The 18,459-nt window shown below is 34.0% G+C and overlaps 1 protein-coding gene across 9 annotated transcripts in view; it reads left to right on the forward strand.

The window, feature by feature from the left end:
• Positions 1 to 18,459, forward strand: part of VPS13B (vacuolar protein sorting 13 homolog B) — an 867,799-nt gene that overhangs the window by 73,928 nt on the left and 775,412 nt on the right. For all 9 annotated transcript variants that reach the window (XR_004959842.1, XR_004959841.1, XM_036263824.1 and 6 more), the window contains exons 9-13: positions 4,963 to 5,058; positions 5,522 to 5,644; positions 6,113 to 6,250; positions 7,201 to 7,288; positions 9,229 to 9,420. Coding sequence is in view for 7 of the 9 variants with exons in the window: in XM_036263824.1 (XP_036119717.1) it covers positions 4,963 to 5,058; positions 5,522 to 5,644; positions 6,113 to 6,250; positions 7,201 to 7,288; positions 9,229 to 9,420 (637 nt within the window). In the remaining 2 variants the exon portion in view is untranslated. The remainder of the gene's footprint in view (positions 1 to 4,962; positions 5,059 to 5,521; positions 5,645 to 6,112; positions 6,251 to 7,200; positions 7,289 to 9,228; positions 9,421 to 18,459) is intronic.

Here is an 18,459-nt window from a genome sequence, read left to right on the forward strand (position 1 = left end):
ATAGATCATGTTTCTTAAAACTTGACATGTTTTAAATAAATAAATGAAGTTATATAGTATGCCCATTGATGATATGGGTTATGTTGAAAAAAGAGAGAGAAGAATAGTGGATACTTCTGCTAGATGTGAGGAGATTTGAAAATTAAAATTGAGTGATCAGGGACGGCCTTAATAGGAATGGGACATTTAAGGAAATACGTATGAAAGCAGAAGCCTTGTAGATCCTTGAGAATGAACGTTCTAGGAATAGGAAATGTAAATACCCCCAAAGTTCAAGGAATAGCAAAGAGGCCAGGACAAAGTGAGCTAATGTGAAAGTAGTACAAGATCAGGTCAGAGAGGTAGTGGGATTGAGAGGTCCATAAATTATAATGTTGTATAGGTCATTTTAGAGATTTGTCCTTAATCCTGAGTGAGATAGGAAGTTTTTGGACAACTTTTAGTATAGTAGTTATAGAATGATTTGAGTTAGGTGTTAAGCTGCATCACTCTGATTATAAGGGTACAAAAGCAGACAGAGAGGATTGCATTTTTCAAGTAAGAGATAATGATGGCTTGGACTAGGGTGGTAGCAAGTAGAGGTGATGAAAAGTAGCTGGATTTTGGATGTTTTGAAGGTCAACAGAACAGGACTTCCTGATAAATTTTTTTTTTATCCTCCCCAGAGGACATTTTTGCATTTATCTTCAGATAGAGCAGGAGGGAGAAAGGAATGAAGAGAGAGAGAGAGAGAGAAACATCGATGTGAGAGAGACACATTGAGTGGTTGCCACCCACACGACCCCAACGGAGGCTGGGGACAAACTGCAACTAAGGTACATGCCCTTAGTGAAAACTGAACCCGGGACTCTGGTCTGCAGGCCGATGCCCTAACCGCTGAGCCAAACTGGCCAGGGCTTTCTGATATATTTTATTGTGAGACATAAATGAAATAAAGAGGATCCAAGGATGGCTCCTGAGCAACTAGAAGGGTTGAGTTCTTATTTTCTGAGATGAGGAGGATTGTGAGGGAATAAGGTTTGAGAAGGAATATCAGGAGTTTTGTTTTGGACAGGTTTAAGATGCCCACTGTATATTCAAGTAGAGCTATTTGGTTGGATTTATGAATTTGGCATTCAGAGTAGAGGTTTGGTCTGATTCTATATATGTAAGATTTTACAATCAAGATTTTATTAAGACTGGAATCAGTGTCGATAGGAAAAAGGAGAAATTCTAGGACCAAGCTCTGAGTCACTGTTATATTAAATATTTGGAAAGACAAGGAAGAAATAGTGAGAGAAACTGAAAATAAGTGACCATTGATATAGGCAAAAAACTACTAAAGTGTCTGTCTGAAAGCTAAGTGCCATAAATGTTTTAAAGTGGAAGGAGTAGGTCATTTGTGAGAATAGATCATTGGATTTGGCTGTGTGGAAATGGATTGTGATCTTGACCAGAGGAGTAGATTTGACACTGATGGAATCTTAGTTGTAATTGGTTAAAAACAATGGGAAGATTGCTGGTAATGTAGAATGGTGCAGTTTCTGTGGAAAACAGTTTGATGGTTCCTTAATAAGTTAAACATAGAATTATTATATGATCCAGCCATTTCAGTCTACTTATAACCTAAAAAGAATTGAAAACTGTATGAAACAGATGCCCATAAATGTCCATAAAAGCATTATTTACAGTTACCAAAAAGTTGAAACAATCCAAATGTCTATCAATGGATGAAGAAAATAGCATTTTCAGAGACTCATGGATATTCTTTTTTTGATAGTATACAGATTCATTCAGTGGTAATTTTTAAGAAGGTTAGTTGTATATCTAGCTCTTGGAAATTGCCTGGTACATATTCAACAAATAAATATCTGTTGAATAAATATGACCATCTATCATCTACTCATCCATTCATCATCTAGCCCCCATCTACCCTTCTCATCTGCTTTCCATCTTCCAAAATTTTTGGAATCCTGTTTTAGATTTTGTTTTTTCTCCAATTTTATTTGTCTTTGTGGGTTTTCTTTTTTCCCATGGAGGCATTTTTATGAGGGAGTGAAGTAGTATTACAGGTATTATTCCAGGCAACTTGTTAGATACTTGAAATATAGCAGTGAAAAAAAAAATCAGGTTTTTGGTTTCATGGTATTTTTAATTTAGCTTGGATTGTTTATCTGCTTGAAATAAATTTTTTCAATCAGTACTACAACTATACAAACTTTAACTATAGCAGATGGTAGATTAAACTATTTCAAAGTAAATAGTGTTTTTTTGTTGTTGTTTTGTTCAGATAGAGTGTGAGGGAGAGAGAGAAAGAGAAAGAAACATCAATGTGAAAGGGATACATCAAGTGGCTTCCACCCACACGACCCAACCAGGGCTAGGGACAAACTGCAACTGAGGTACGTGCCCTTAGCAGGAACCGAACTCTGGTCTCTCTGGACCACAGGCCGACGCTCTAACCGCTGAGCCAAACCTGCCAGGGCTCAAAGTAAATAGTCTTTAAATACTTTTGTAATTAAAATCATTTAGTATTTCCTAATATGACAAAAACTATAGAGAATAAGTTTCAATAAAAGTTTAGTCATGGCTTGATTGATTTAAAAGATCTTTTTTACTAATAAAATTTGGGTAAAAATGATAAAAATGCATACATTAGCTGTGCTATTCTAACACCATTTATTATTTTTGAATTCTTTTATTACTGAAAATTAATTTTTTATTTTATTATAAATTTTTAATTGAAATTTACTCATTCACCTTTTTTTGTTACAGATTTTAATTTTGTTAATTGAGTTGATCTCATCTACCTCCCTTTCCTTTCATTCCATTTTCCATCCTTTGCTTTTCTTTGTTTAAACATATATATTTGTTCAATCACAGTTTACATTCAGTACCATTATGTACTAGCTTCAGATATACAGCACAGTGGCCAGACAACCATTCACATCACAGAGTGGTCCCCCTGAGACCCCAAGCACCCACCTGGCCCCATACACAGTGAGGAGGATACCATTGACCACATTCCTCATGCGGTAGTCCACATCCCTGGAAATTTGCTGATTTACCTTTGTCTAAAGTAAAGGAATATAGATCAGTCTGCAACATTAAAATGATAAAAAAATCTTTAAATGTAGTAAAGAGCCAATGGTTGTCAATTATTATTAGATATATTGCCAGTTTTACATGATCCAAATTAGGAAGTTATTTTTAATCTACATTGCTGAGGGATGTTAAGGATAGCTGGTAAAGTGTGGTGATTTTTGCCTGTTTTAAGTTTGAAAGTATTCTGGTGTATTTCTGTTAAATTCATAGATGAGAAAGAAGAATTATATTAAACTGAGTCAATAAGCAATTATATACAAAACTTTTAATAGACTTTTGGGGCAATGTTTATCATTAGTTAATATACCTTTTTAAAAATTTACAATATTTATGTCTAAGGTTTCTCTAAGGGAAATATGTTAATATTTAGAAGAAAACATTAGAATTCATTGTTCAACTTGGATTTGAAGAATGTATGGAATTAATTTGTGGTTCATATTTTGGTCAGAAAATAAGGTCATGTTTCTACATTAGCATTCTGAACAGTTGATATCAATCTAACAAAAATCATGCCAAATTAAATGTAGCATTTAAAAAGTAATGTTGAAAATTGTTCTTGTAATGTTTGAGTCCTTTTAATCAATTAATTGCTTTTTCTCTGCAATAATTGTAGACAGATGAAAGGTGATCAAGTTTAAAATATTCAGTTTTACGCATTTTAGATTATAGAATTGTACTTGAACACAGCAACATATGTATGCCAGTTCTGGAAGCATCCAAGAAATAAGAGCTTATATTATGTAAAAATCTTTTTGTTATAAAAAATGAGAATAATTAGTTGATTCTAAGTATAAAGAGATTATAATACTTAAAATGATAACTTTGGTTCAGTAAGTTCTATTTGACTAAGTTAAACACATTTAAAAAAATAAGATCTTTGAACTTTACATTTAAGTTGGAAGAATATACATCCATTTCACAAGAATGGGGGGCACTGAATCATTAGCAAACATGGGCATAATACTCTTTTAAAAAATAACATCTTTATTTTAGAGTAGTTTTTAGTTTACAGAAAAGTTGCAAAGATAGTACAGAAAGTTCACATATACCTCTTACACAGTTCCCCTATTGTTAACCTCTTACGTTTTCACAGTACATTTGTCAAACCTAGGATGCCAACATTAGTGCATTACTGTTAAATTCCAGATTTTAATTGAATTTCATAATGTCCTTTTTCTGTTACATGATCCAAACCAGGATATCACATTGCATTTAGAAAACTACCTTTTAAAATAGCTTAAATCATCTAATTTTTGGATATGTACAAGTAATGTGTTGTATGCTAGATTAGTATTTATTATTTAGCAGATACTTAGTAAGTGGTTTTTACATGATTGAATGAGTCTGTGAGAGATACTGTGAGACATATTTTGAAAATAGACACCTATAAACCTGTTTTCTGCATAGAACTAGAGTTTTGTTGAATCGATTTATGTTTCCTCACAGCTTTCTTTTTTATTGTAAATAGGGCAAAATCCTGGAAATGATTGAAACAAACCTGGTTGAATGTATTAGTGAATATAAAATGAGTTGAGGTTTAAGTATATGTTAAACTTTGCCAGAATATATGAATCATTTTGTGACTATGAGACTGGTATGGTAGCACAGCTTTCACCTTTTAAACAATATTGTTAAGAAAAGGTGTTAAATAAATATAAGGTGGTATAGGTATTTAAATTATCTATGTAAGCTTAGACTAGCATTTATACCATGGATAATCTGTTACAGCTGTTTTTGTTGCACCTGTCTTCCTGCTTAATAATTAAATGCCCCAATCTTAAAATTAGTCTTGTTTCCATCAATTCATCATAATTAATGACAATTTATTACCATTTAATACTAATTTGACTTATTTGATATTCTTATATTGTTTCTTAGCTCACTGAAATGCAAGCTGAAAGTAGTTATTATAGTCCTCAGAAAGTAACATCTAAAGAAGTATTGTGTTGGGAACAAGAAGGAACCACAGTTGAGGTAATTTTTCAGCATTTAACATATATTTTAAAAAATCTTTTGATAGTTTTTAAAGTTAATATTTAACAAATACAGGTTTAATCATAAGTGGTATGTTTAAAATATATTTATAGTTTTATATTTGTTTTAGTGGTTAGTTGTATTAGTTGACAATAACTTTTTAACAAATATTTTAATGTTATATGCAACATTAATTTATTTTTTCATTTAACATGAGTGTGCTCATAAGTATGTGTGCATTAATCCTCATGAAATGCCTGTCATTGAGATTACAAAGGTTTGCTGATACAGGGACAAGTAAGAATTTTCTTACTTGAATAGGATTTATGATCTGATGAGAATAAATTTGGAAAGACCATAATCCTAAAGATGTTTTGACTGATTTAGAAATTCTGCAAGGAAAGCCTGTAACATTTTTATGAAATTCAAGTCCTTAGTTCTAATGTTTCCTTTCTTCTTATAGGCCCTTATGATGGGAGAGCCTTTCTTTGATTGCCAGATTGGTTTTGTAGGTTGCAGAGCAATGTGCCTTAAAGGAATTATGGGTGTTAAAGATTTTGAAGAGAATATGAATAGGAGTGAAACCGTAAGTCAAAATCTTCCCTTTCCCTGCTTTTTTTGGATAGAATGCAGGGATAATGAAGTGCTTATTGAAGTGTTTAACCATACCAAAAAATCTGTTAGACTACATATATCTTTGGCTTGAGAGAGGAACTTTACTGTTTTCCCTTGTAAGAAATTATAGAGCTCAGGGGAATTTAGAAAGTTGGTAGCACTTAACACCTGGACAGTAGTTCCAAATACTTTCCAATTCATAAATGTTTCTTCTTTCTTGTTTATGGCAGCTACTTGGAGTTCCTTTTTGATTTGTTAAAATGTTCTTTGCCAAAATAGGCAGTGAAAATATAGACAGCATTCCTTGTCTTTTTTACAGGACTTCAAGTTGTAGTGATTTCTATTGACTACTGAATGGGTGTTATAAAACCAAGGTTTTATATTCTTAAATGGTCTAATGATTTTTCCTCCTGTTAAAAAATTTTGCATTTATATTCAGGAAGCCTGTTTCTTCATTTGTGGTGAAAATTTGAGTATGAAAGGTTTGACATACCTTACAAATTCACTGTTTGATTACCGAAGCCCAGAAAATAATGGTACTCGTGCAGAATTTATCTTGGATGCAGCTCATCATAAGGTCAGAGAATATATATTTGAGCCAAATTCTAGGCTGTGTTTGGTGGACATCTCATATGAATACTTGTGATTGACTTCTTTCTTATATGATATATTCTGAATGCTATTTGTTTACTGAGACATATAGAATGTTTTCATCCAGCTTTTATATCTAGAGAAGTTTGAGAAATTCATAGAGGTCTCTACTTTTATATAGTGTGCAGTCACAGTTAGTTTGTTTATCCATTCCCTACTGTTAAAATAGTCACGGAGGAAACATAGAGAAGTATTTCTTTTAATTTCAGTCACTTTTGTGTTGTGGGATTAATGGGAAGACATGAAGCATTTCCTGTATTACTTTATATATGTCTTAGTATTATTTGAATTTTTTTATATAAGATTATATTAATATGGAATAAATTTAAATAAATAAAAACATTTTTTTTATGGAATAAATTAAAAAATCCAAAAAGTTGTCTGAAGATTAGTATAATAGAATAGGTAATTTACATTATAACCCTTTTCACTACAGATTTACTTTTATTATTAGAAGTAAAGAATTTAATTTGACCTGCATAATTAACATACTTTGACATAGTTTAGTATCTTTAGTGTTTAAACTGTTTCATATAACTGTACAGAAATATTCAAGGATGAACTATTTGAGAGTGTACATTATTAGACAGTTTTGTGATGGTGATAAAGTTCAAGAGTGCACTATCCTTCTTCATTATAGGTGTTCATTAACATTCAAAATGTCTAGTAGAATTATTGATGTGCTTTTGTGTGGAGGTCACATTACCTTTCTTAGAAGTGAATTCTTCGGATAACTTGTTTAATGTGTTTTGGTAATCTTTTGAGTTGATATACTCTCTATGTAAGGATATGTGTCTGATTCTTGACCTGTCAGGTTTTGAACTCAAAAGTTTATTCTATACAACATGTTTTCTGTTTGCTTTGCTTGTTTGGCAGGAGACATATACTGAGATGGCTGGAATGCAAAGGTTTGGGGCTTTCTACATGGATTACCTATACACAATGGAGAACAATAGTGGCAAAGGTATTGGTTTCTTTATTTTATGTTTGCTTTTCCTGCAGCTTCATCAGAACCAATTGGTCCTCTGTTACATTAGATTTGCCTTCTGTTATTTTTGGGGATGGTTGAATTTTAATGTCATGTTAACTTTCTTAGATTCTTAACATTTTGAATTCCTTTTTTGAAGCTGATTGAAACTCATGGACATGGACAACAGTGTTGTGATTGCAGGGTGGAGGTGGAAGAGGGCATACAGGGGATAAATGGTGATGGAAAAAAGAAAAGAAAAGACATTTTGTATAATCAGAATTAGTTCTCATATGTGCCAGATTTTAAATTTTAATACATTAAATTTTATATTACATTAAGTCATGAAAAATAGTAAATATTTCCTTTTCTGTATTAGATATATTTTGAAAGTTATAGAGACCTTTTAAAAAAAGATTTGTTGTTTGAAGCAGAAAAGTAGAACTAAATTATTCTAGAAACTATGAACATACAGTGTTTTATGTATTTTATTCTTATTCTAATTTTATTATACTAGCAATAAAATGTTTTTGAAAATGTAACCACTTGATATTTGTGTGCACATCAGTATATGATGTTGTGCTTATTATTCCAGTCTTTTTTCATGTTGAAAACAGTGAAAATAGGTTTGCCATGTTTTTGGTTAATTTTTCATATTTAAGAAAATGAATTCTATGTATTAGGTGATAAATTGGGTAGTATGAATGCAAAGAAGACCAAAACATTTCTCAAGAAACCAATAGGTAGTATTTATGCATTTAAATAAATGATTATAGCATGTCATATTAAGAATAATAGTGTAAACAAAGAACTAAGAGCAATCTATGTTGTGACTACTTTTGTCTGTGGGGTTGAAGACTTCACAGAGGAGTTGATCTTGAAGGATCATTCAATTTTGTTAGGTGAAACAAGAAGGAAAGAGCAGTAATTTTCTGCTTCTTCCTTTTGTAATGGATTTCTAAGTGTTGGTGTTTTCATTGATCAAACCTTGGATTCACTTCTCTTAAACGCTCTCTGAAGTAATCTCATTCTTTTCCATGGATTTAAGTGTAGTTTGTTGATACCCATATTGTATTTTTAGTCCATACTTCTTTTTTTTTTCTTTTAGTTTTATTTTGTATTGCTTTCTGGTATACAGATGAGTGGTTAGACAATCATATATTTTACATACTTTCCTTTCTTTAAGGTTTAGAATTAAATATTCAATGCATACTTGACATTTTAACTTCTATTTCACAAATATCTCAAAACGGAATATATCCAAAATTGAATTATTAATTTCCTTATAACCACCTAATTGCCTACTGCTTCTCCCTGTTTTCTGTCTTCCCTTCTTTTAGAAGACAGTCTTGGTTTCTCTTCAATATATGGGCAGAAAAGAGATTGCGAAACTTGGATTATGTAGCATGGAGCGTGGCCATAATAATTTTATTCAGGAAAGAATTTAAAGCAGTTACTACCTATTGTTCACTGTCATGGTCATTATAAAACTGTCAAGTTGTATATCCTTTGAACCTGTAATTTAAAAAAAATCTAATTTTCAGTGAAACTTAGATTAAAATAGTGATAAAATACAACTTCTTGTTTTCTCTCCCAGTCCACATAATAGTATTGTGTATAGAATTATTGGATGTAAGCAATTAGATTGTAAAGAATAACTTCATAAGATTGACCACTTAAATTTTTTAGCACTTATAACATAAATAGATAATAGGAATAATTTTTTTTTTGAATCGGTTGATTTTTGGCGATAATTTCTTCTCATCTGCATACAGAAAATTATAGATCAGCAAGGTTCTGTGCATGCAGCTGATGGGGAATTGGTTTTAAGGCATTAAGCTTAAGCTAAAAAGATAAGAGAAGAGTAATATTAAAATGTATACTTGGTATATTTGATTGATGCTGAAAATATTAATATAAAATTTGGCTTCTTTTAGGTTCTGCAAATCAACAAGACTTTTCTTTAGGAAAAAGTGAAGATTTGGGAATAGTTCAGGAGAAGTCTACCAAAAGCCTTGTTGTAGGTCCTCTTGATTTTCGCTTGGATAGCAGTGCAGTACATAGAATTTTGAAAATGATTGTTTGTGCCTTGGAACATGAATATGAATCGTATAGCAGGCTAAAACCAGGTTTGTTTTTATCTTAATTTTGATTCTCTTGTCAGTTGATTTGAATGATTATATAACCTAATTTTTTGTATTTTGCTCACTTACCCTTTTAAGTAAATTTTCATGTACTTAGTTGTTAATTTAAAGAATAAACTTGTATATAGAAGTTATGGGAGAGTTCAAGATTAAGGACTTATTTGCATTAGTACTTATTTGCCAGTATTTGTTAGTATTTTATTGTCATACATTCCTGGTGCTCTTTTCAGTGAATACTCTTGAAATGTGATCATATTTCTTTGTTAGTGGATTCTAAAGAGCAGAGATGAAGATGTGCTCTAAACATATAAATTTAACATTCAAGAAAACTGATAAGAAAGAATTTCTTACTGGTAAAAAGAATTTCCTCTACAATGTATTATTCCTACATGGTATGAACATGTAGTCATCACAGTTTCATAACAAATTTCTTTTTTGATTTATTTATTTATTTATTTATTTATTTATTTCCTCACCTGAGGACATTTTTCCATTTGTTTGATCAGATAGAGTGGGAGGGAGAGAGAGAAAGAGAGAGAGAGAGAGAGAGAGAGAGAGAGAAACATCGATGTGAAAGGGACACATTGAGTGGCTGCCACCTGCACGACCCAACCAGGGCCAGAGACAAACTGCAACCGAGGTACATGCCCTTAGCGAGAACCAAACCCAGGTTTCTCTGGACTGCAGGCCGATGCTATAACTGCTGAGCAAAACCAGCCAGGGCACAAATTTCCTTTTCATATAATCAAGTACTGTAGAGTAGGTCTTAATAGCATAATAAGAGAATAAAGGACAGTAAAAAACTCAGCCTATGGGCTCAGACTGTGGTTTGAATTCTGACTCCCATTTATTATTGACCTAAGGATATTTAATTAACACCACTGATTTTTTTCATTTCTCTTTGTCTATAATTAATTTATTTATGGTGACAGAGATGGTTAAATGGTCTTCTCAATATCTATTCTGTTATTTTATAGTAAAAGAAATTTTATTGATAGAGATTTTATTGATAGAGATAAAGATTACATATCCCAAATATAGTCATATGATAAGTTCTGGCTACTGAAATGGGTGTAGAACTTTATGTGAATTCTTAGGCCATGACTTTAACAGGAAAAGAGCATGCTTTCCTTTCCCACTTCCCCTTTCTTCTGTCTGGACAGCAATTACAGTGGTAGGAGTTGTGGCTGTCATCTTAGACTCTGAGCAGAAAGTTGCATGGTGAGTGTGACAGAGCAATACGATAGAACCTGGGTTCTTATAGTGTGGTAGCACCATGTCAGCTCCGATCCTTGAGACTCAGATTGTTGTGTGAAAGAGAAATAAGCTTCTGGTTTTGTGGACACTTCTATTATTTTACTTTTATCACAGCATATTTGCTGTTTTCCTAAATGATACACTAATAGGACTTACTTCCAAATATTAGTGCACATAGAAGCACATAACACAATGTGTATTGCATAATAAGTACTTGGATGTCTGCTATGTGCCAGATGATCTTATAGGTGTTAAAATAGTATGTACAGAGTGGCTAAAATAAAAAATGGTGACACCACCAAATGTTGAGAGGATGTGAAGAAACTGAATCACTCATTCTTTGCTCCTGGGAATGTAAAGAGGTACAGCCACTTCTGAAAACAGTCTGGCATTTTCTTTTAAAACTAAACATGTATCTAGCATATAGCCTAGTAATTTTACTCCTGGGTATTTAGCCCAGAGAAATGAAGACTTATGTTCACACTAACAATAGTACTTAATTTATTTGTTTTTCTCATGTAAAAGTCCATGCTGATAGGTACTCCAGGGAATTAGGGCAACTTTCTTTCATGAGGTTGTCTTTGACCCAGAATTCCTTCTATTTTGTTATTCTAATATCCTCTAAGATATACTTCATGTACATGGTCAATGTTGGCTCACCATTGCAATGTCTAAATTTAATCAACAGGAAGGGAGAACAAGAGAAAATAGTAGGTTTATAGTTTCATTTAATGAAATGGCTGTGTCATTTTGTTGACCAAAACTTAGTAACATGTCCCTATACCTGGCAGCAAGATAGGCTAGAAAATATAGTTTCTAGATGAAGTATATATACACAAGTTAAATTCAGAGGATTTTATGCTAGAAGTAAGAATATGAGATTGCAGTTAGCAATCTCTGCCACAATGGAATTATGACAAATACATGTAAACATACACATATATAAAAAACATGAACTTTTATGAACTTATTGAAGTTTATTATATAAAAAGTGATATATGTGTGTGTGATATATATATGAGATATATATATGTGTGTGAGTGTGTGTGTGTGTGTGTGTGTGTATATATATATATATATATATATATATATATATGATACTACTCTGCCATAAAAAGGAAGAAATTTCTACTCTGTTATAGCGTGCATGGACCTGGAGAACATTATGCTAAATGCTAAGTGAAATGAGCCAGTTAGAGAAAGACAAGTATCATGATTTCACTTATATGTGGAATTTAATGAATAAATTGAACTAACAAGCAAAGTAAAGATAGACTCAGAGAGCAGGCAGACAGCTCTGGTGTCAGGGATATGTTTGGGGGTGGAGGCGGCAGTGGAGGGATTGAGTAAAAAAGAAAAAAGAGAACTCATGGACATGGACAACAGTGTGGAGATTGCAGGGTGGAAGTGGAAGAGGGTATAGAGAGGATAACTGGAAAAAAAAAATAAAAAAACCAATATTAAAAAAAAAGAAATGAGGTTATCAGGAAAAGAAAAAAGAAACTGCTATCAGCTGACCTTAGTTTAACATAGAGGCTGTTCTTAGTTTGCATGGTAGTTAGACCATAAAAATATACAAACTGAAATCATACAAAGTGATCATAATCAATGGGACATATTAATTGTTCCACACTTTTAGATATATTTGTCAAGACACTAAAAACTCTCTTACTATTGATATGAATGTGTATAGAAATGACAAAAATAGTCAAAGTGATAGTAAAAATTTAAGAGTTTTATTTCTTTGTAAAAAACTTAAGAGTAGCCCTGGCCAGTTTGGCTCAGCGGTTAGAGCGTTGGCCTGCGGTCTGGAGAGACCCGGGTTCGATTCCCGCTAAGGGCACGTACTTCGGTTGCAGTTTGTCCCCGGCCCTGGTTGGTCATGCGGGTGGCAGCCACTCGATGTGTCCCTTCACATCGATATTTCTCTCTCTCTCTCCCTTCCTCTCTCTCCCTCCCACTCTATCTGTACAAAAAATGGAAAAATATCCTCGGGTGAGGATTAAAAAAAATAAAAAAAAATCAAAAAAATCTTAAGAGTAGTTTGAATAGTGGTTGCCTCTTTTTCATCATATAACTTATAATACGGAATGTCTTTCCCATGCCATGGCAAATTGTGATATGCCTAAGTTTTGGTCAGAGTCACATATTTTATCCTATACACTTTCAGTGTAGTGAGAAACCTCTAAGAGTTCCTTAACAGGAAGTATTTTGTTTACATTGCTTCCTCTGGGACATCTTCATTTTTTTTTTTTTTTTTATTGCAACCATTCTTTTTTATTTATTTATTGTTAATCCTCACCTGAGGATATTTTCCTATTGAGGTTTGGATAGAATGAAAGGGAAGGTGGGAGAGAGAGAAAGAAAGAAACATGGATGTGAGAGAGACACATCAATTGATTGCCTCCCGCATGACCCTGACTAGGGCTGGGGATTGAACCCTCAACCCTTTGGTCCATTGGCCTATGCTTTAATTACTGAACCAAACTGACCAGGGCTTTTATTCTTTTTTAAAAAATTAAATTTATTTGAGTGACATTGGTTGATAGGATATTGTAGGTTTCAAGTGCACATTTCTGTTATACATGATCTGTATATGCATTGTGTGACCACCACCCAGTCAGATTATCTGTCACCAAATATTGGCCCCTTTCACCCCCCACCCTGTCCTACCTCCCTTCCTCTGATAACCACCATATGGTTGTCTCTGTCTGTGAGTTTCAGTTTTATATCCCACATATGAGTGAAATATGGTTCTTAGTGTTTTCTGACTGATTTTGCTTAGCATAATGTTTTCAAGATCCATCCATCTTGTCACAAATGGCATCTTTTCTTATGGCTGAGTAGTATTTCATTGTATATATTATCATATCTTCTTTGTCCAGTCCTCTGTCAAAGGACACTTTGGTTGTTTCCATGTCTTGACCACCATGAATAATGTTGCAGTGAATACAGGGGTGCATATATTTTTGCGAATAAATGTTTTTGAGTTTCAGGTGCAGGATTGCTGGGTCATATGGTAACTCTATTCTAATTTTTTGAGTAACTGCCATACTGTTTTCCATATGGCTGTACCAGTGTACATTCCCACCAGCAGTAAATGAGGGTTCCCTTTTCTCCACATCCTCTCCAATATTTATTATTACTTATATTGTTGAAAATAGCCATTCTAACAGGTGTAAGGTGGTATCTTATTGTAGTTTTTTTCTTTTTCTTTTTTTTTTTTTTTTATCTCACCTGGGGTTATTTTTTTATTGGTTTTTAAAAATGGTTTTATTGCCTGGCTGGTGTGCTAGAGCATTGACCCATGCACCAAGAGGTCACCGGTTCGATTCCCAGTCAGGGCACATGCCCAGGTTGTGGGCCCAGTCCCCAGTGGGGGGCATGCTGGAGGTGGCCAGTCTATGTTCTCATCTATATTTCTGTCTTTCCCTTTCCATTTCCCTCTCTCTAAAACCAATAAAGAAAAAAATTTTTAAAAATGTTTTATTGATTTTTTTTTTTAGTGAGAGAGAGAAACATCAATGTGAGAGAGAAATATCTGTCAGCTACCTCCTGCACACCCCTTACTGGGAATTGAGCCCACACCTTGGGCATGTGCCCTGACCGGGATTCGAACTGGGGACCTTTCACTCTGTGGGATGATGCTCAATCAACTGAACCACACCCAGCCGTGCTTTTTTTTTTTTTTAGGTAGAGTGGGAGGGAGGGAGGGAGAGAGAGACAAAGACAGAGAAACATCACTGTGAGAGGGACACATTAATATGTTGCCTCCTGCATGACCCCAACTAGGGCTGGGGATTGAACCTGCATCCAAGGTACATTCCTTTGACTGAGAATCAAACCAGCAACTCTTTGGTTCATGACCCCATGCTCTAACTGCTGAACAAAACCGGCCAGGGCTGTCATTGTAGTTTTGATTTGCATCTCTCTAATAGCTAGTGAAGTGAACATCTTTTCATATATCTGTTGGCTCTTTGTATGTCATCTTAGGAGAAGTGTCTGTTCAGGTCCTCTGCCTATATTTTAACTGGATTGTTTGATGTTGAGTTGTATGAGTTTTTTATATACTTTGGATGTTAACCCCTTTTTGGAGCTGCTGTTTGCAAACATTGTCTCCCATTTGGTAGGTTACTTTTTTGTTTCATTGTCGTGTTGTTGTTTGTTTTTTTCTGTGCATAAGCTTTTTAGTTTGATATAGTCTCAATCATATTTATTTTTGTCTTTACTTCCTTGCCTTTGGGGACAAATTAATAAAATGTTCTCTAAGACCAAGGTCATATGTTTAGTGCCTATGTTTCCTTCTTTGAAATTTGTTCAGATCTTTTCTTTTTTCTATGTAACTTTTTTTTTTTCTTTATTGATTTTAGAGAGAGAGGAAGGGAGAGGGAGAGAAAGGTAGAAACATCGATGAGAGAGAACATCGATTGGCTCCCTCCTGCATGACCTCACGTGGGGTCAGGTCCACAACCTGGGCATGTGTCCTGACTGGGAATTGAACCAGTGACCTCTTGGTGCATGGGTTGATGCTCAACCACTGAGCCACATTGGCCGGGCTAAGATCTTATATTTAGGTCTTTGATCCATTTTGAATTAATTTTTGTACATGGGGAAAAACTGTTATATAGTTTTATTCTTTTGCATGTGGCTTTCCAGTTTTCCTAGCTCCATTTATTGCAGAGTCTTTCTTTGCTCCATTGTATGTTTTTGGCTTCTTTGTCAATAATTATTTGCCTGTATTCATGTGGTTTTATTTCTGGGCCTTCAGTTTTTTTCCATTGGGGGGTGTGTGTGTGTGTGTGTGTGTGTGTGTGTGTGTGTGTATCCCCTCCCTCCAATACCATGCTGCTTTGATTATTGTAGCTCTGTTGTATAATTTGCAATCAGGTAGTATAATACCTTCGCCTTTGTTCCTTTTTCTCAGGATTGCTTTGGGTATTTGGAGTCTTTTGTGATTCCATACAGATCTGATAATTTTTTGTTCTATTTCTTAAAAAAATGACATTGGAGCCCTGGCCAGTTTGGCTCAGCATTTAGAGCATCAGCCTGTGGACCAAAGAGTCACAGGTTCACTTCTGGTCAAGGGCAGATACTTCAGTTGCAGTTTGGTCCTGGCCCTGGTTGGGGTCGTGTGGGAGGCAGTCAATTGATGTGTCTCTCTCACATCAGTGTCTCTTTCTCTCCTTTTCTCCTCCCTTCTTTTCTCTCCCTTTCTCTTACTCCCTCTCTATCTGAAGATAAATAGAAAAGTATTCTCAGATGAGGATTTAAAAGAACAAAACAAACAAAAAAATGATGTTGGAATTTTGATGGGAATTGAATTAAATCTGTATATTGTTTTGGGTATTATGGCCATTTTGATTATATTCATTCTTCCAATCCATGAACATGGATTATATTTCCATTTCATTGTGTATTTTTCCAATCTCTTTTAATAATGCTTTGTAGTTTTCAATATTTGGTCCTTCACATCTTTTTTTTAATCCTTACCCAAGGATATTTTTACATTTATCTACAGATAGTGGGGAAGGGACAGAGAGAGCGAGAGCGAGAGCGAGCGAGCGAGCGAGAGAGAGAGAGAGAGAGAGAGAGAGAGAAATTGATGTGAGAACATCAATTTGTTGCCTCCTGCATGACCCCGACCAGGGCCGGGGATGAACTGCAACTGAGGTACGTGCCCTTGGCCAGAATCCAATCCGAGACTCTGGTCCGTGGGTCGGTGCTCTAACTGCTGAGCCAAACTGGCCAGGGTGCTCCTTCACATCTTTTGTTAAAGTTATGCCTAGGTATTTTACTTTTTTTGCTGCAATTAAAAATAAATTGCTTTTTTATTTATTTTTCTAATAGTTTTTTTCTTATCCTCCCCCGAGGGCATTTTTGCATTTATCTTCAGACAGAGTGGGAGGGAGAGAGAGAGGAAGAGAAAGGGAGAAACATCCATGCGAGAGAAACACATCCACTGGTCTCTACCTGCACGACCCCAACTGGGGCCAGGGACTAACTGCAACTGAGGTACACGTCCCTCGCAGGAACTGAACCCAGGCCTCTCTGGTCTGCAGGCCAGTGCTTCAACTGCTGAGCCAAATCGGCCAGCGTTCTAATACTTTTTTGGTGGAGTCTTTAGTGTTTTCTATATACAGAATGATGTCATCTGCAAAAAGTGACACTTTTACTCTTCCTTCCCAATTTGGATGCGTTTTATTTATTGCTCTTGCCTGATTGCTCTGGCTAGGACTTCCAGAACTATGTTGAATAAGAGTGGTGAGAGTGGGTATCCTTGTCTTGTTCTTGATTTTAGAGGAAAAGCTTTCTGTTTTTCCTGTTGAGTATTACATTGGTTGAGGGTTTCTCATATATGGCCTTTATTATGTTAAGGTACTTTCCTTCTCTACCTATTTTATTGAGTGTTTTAATCATAAATAGATGTTGTATCTTATCAAATGCTTTTTATGCATCTATTGATAAGATCATATGATTTTTATCCTTTGTGTTGTTAATGTGGTGTGTTACATTGGATGATTTGCATATGTTGAACCATTCTTGTGCCCCTAGAATGAACCCCTCTTGACTGTGATGTATTATTTTCTTAATGTATTGTTTATTTGATTTGGTAGTATTTTGGTTAGGATTTTTCCATCTGAATTCATCAGAGATATTGGTCTGTACTTTTCTTTTTTGATGTTATCCTTGCCAAGTTTTGGTATCAGGGTTACGTTAGTCTCATAAAATATGTTAGGAAGTATTGCCTCTTCTTTAATTTTTTGGGAGAATTTGAGGAGAATAGGTATCTAATCTTCTTTGAAATGTAGAATTTACAGTGAAGCTGTCTGGTCTTGGACTTTCATTTTTTGGGAGATTTTTGATGTTTTAATTTTCTCACTGTTGATTGGTCTATTTAGATTTTCCAGTTCTTCATGATTCAATCTAGGAAGGTTATATATTTCTAGGAACTTACACATTTATTCTAGATTATTTAATTTTGTGGCATATAGTATTTCAAAGTATTCTAGTATGATCCTTTGTATTTCTGTCATGACTGTGGTAACTTATCCTCTCTCATTTCCGATGTTGTTTATATGAGTTTTTTCTCTTTTTTTCTTGGTGAGTCTAACCAGGGGTTTGTCAATTTTAGTAAACTTTTCAAAGAACCAGCTCTTTGTTGTATTAATGTTTTTGTGGTGGATCTCTAGTTAGTTCTATCACATTGTGAGTTTATTTGCAGTTACATGATGCCTGATGATGTTAACTAGCTTTTGAGGGATTTTTGGCCAGTTGGATATATTGTTTTTGGCTTGTTCAAGGGGTTTTTAGGCCATTTTTCTATTGAATTGTTTGTTTATTATTGATTTTTAGGGGCTTAAATTTTTGTTATATGCTGTGGGTATAAGTCCTTTGTGTAGATTTTTATGTCTATGGATCTATCTATCTATGGCAAATACTTTCTCCTAGTCTGTGGCTTTTACAAGATCTTAATTGTGTTTTTATGAATAGAAGCAGTTATCCTTTTAACAAAAGAGATTGGGAATTTTTTAAAAATATTAAAAAATATTTTAAATGAAAAATGTAACGTTTTATAGAGGAAAGACATACTTTTACATTCTAGGATGACTTAATTTATATTTATTAAAGATAACACATTATTTAACAATTGCTTTATTGTTGAAAAGAAAAAATAGAATTTGACCTTAAAATTTGGGTAGCCAAATAATTTTTCAATTATTTAAGAAAATTAAAAAAAAATTTTTTTTAATGAAATTTTTATTATTT

This window comes from Molossus molossus, unplaced genomic scaffold (genome assembly GCF_014108415.1).
Source record: "Molossus molossus isolate mMolMol1 unplaced genomic scaffold, mMolMol1.p scaffold_m16_p_16, whole genome shotgun sequence".
Lineage (NCBI taxonomy): Eukaryota > Metazoa > Chordata > Mammalia > Chiroptera > Molossidae > Molossus > Molossus molossus.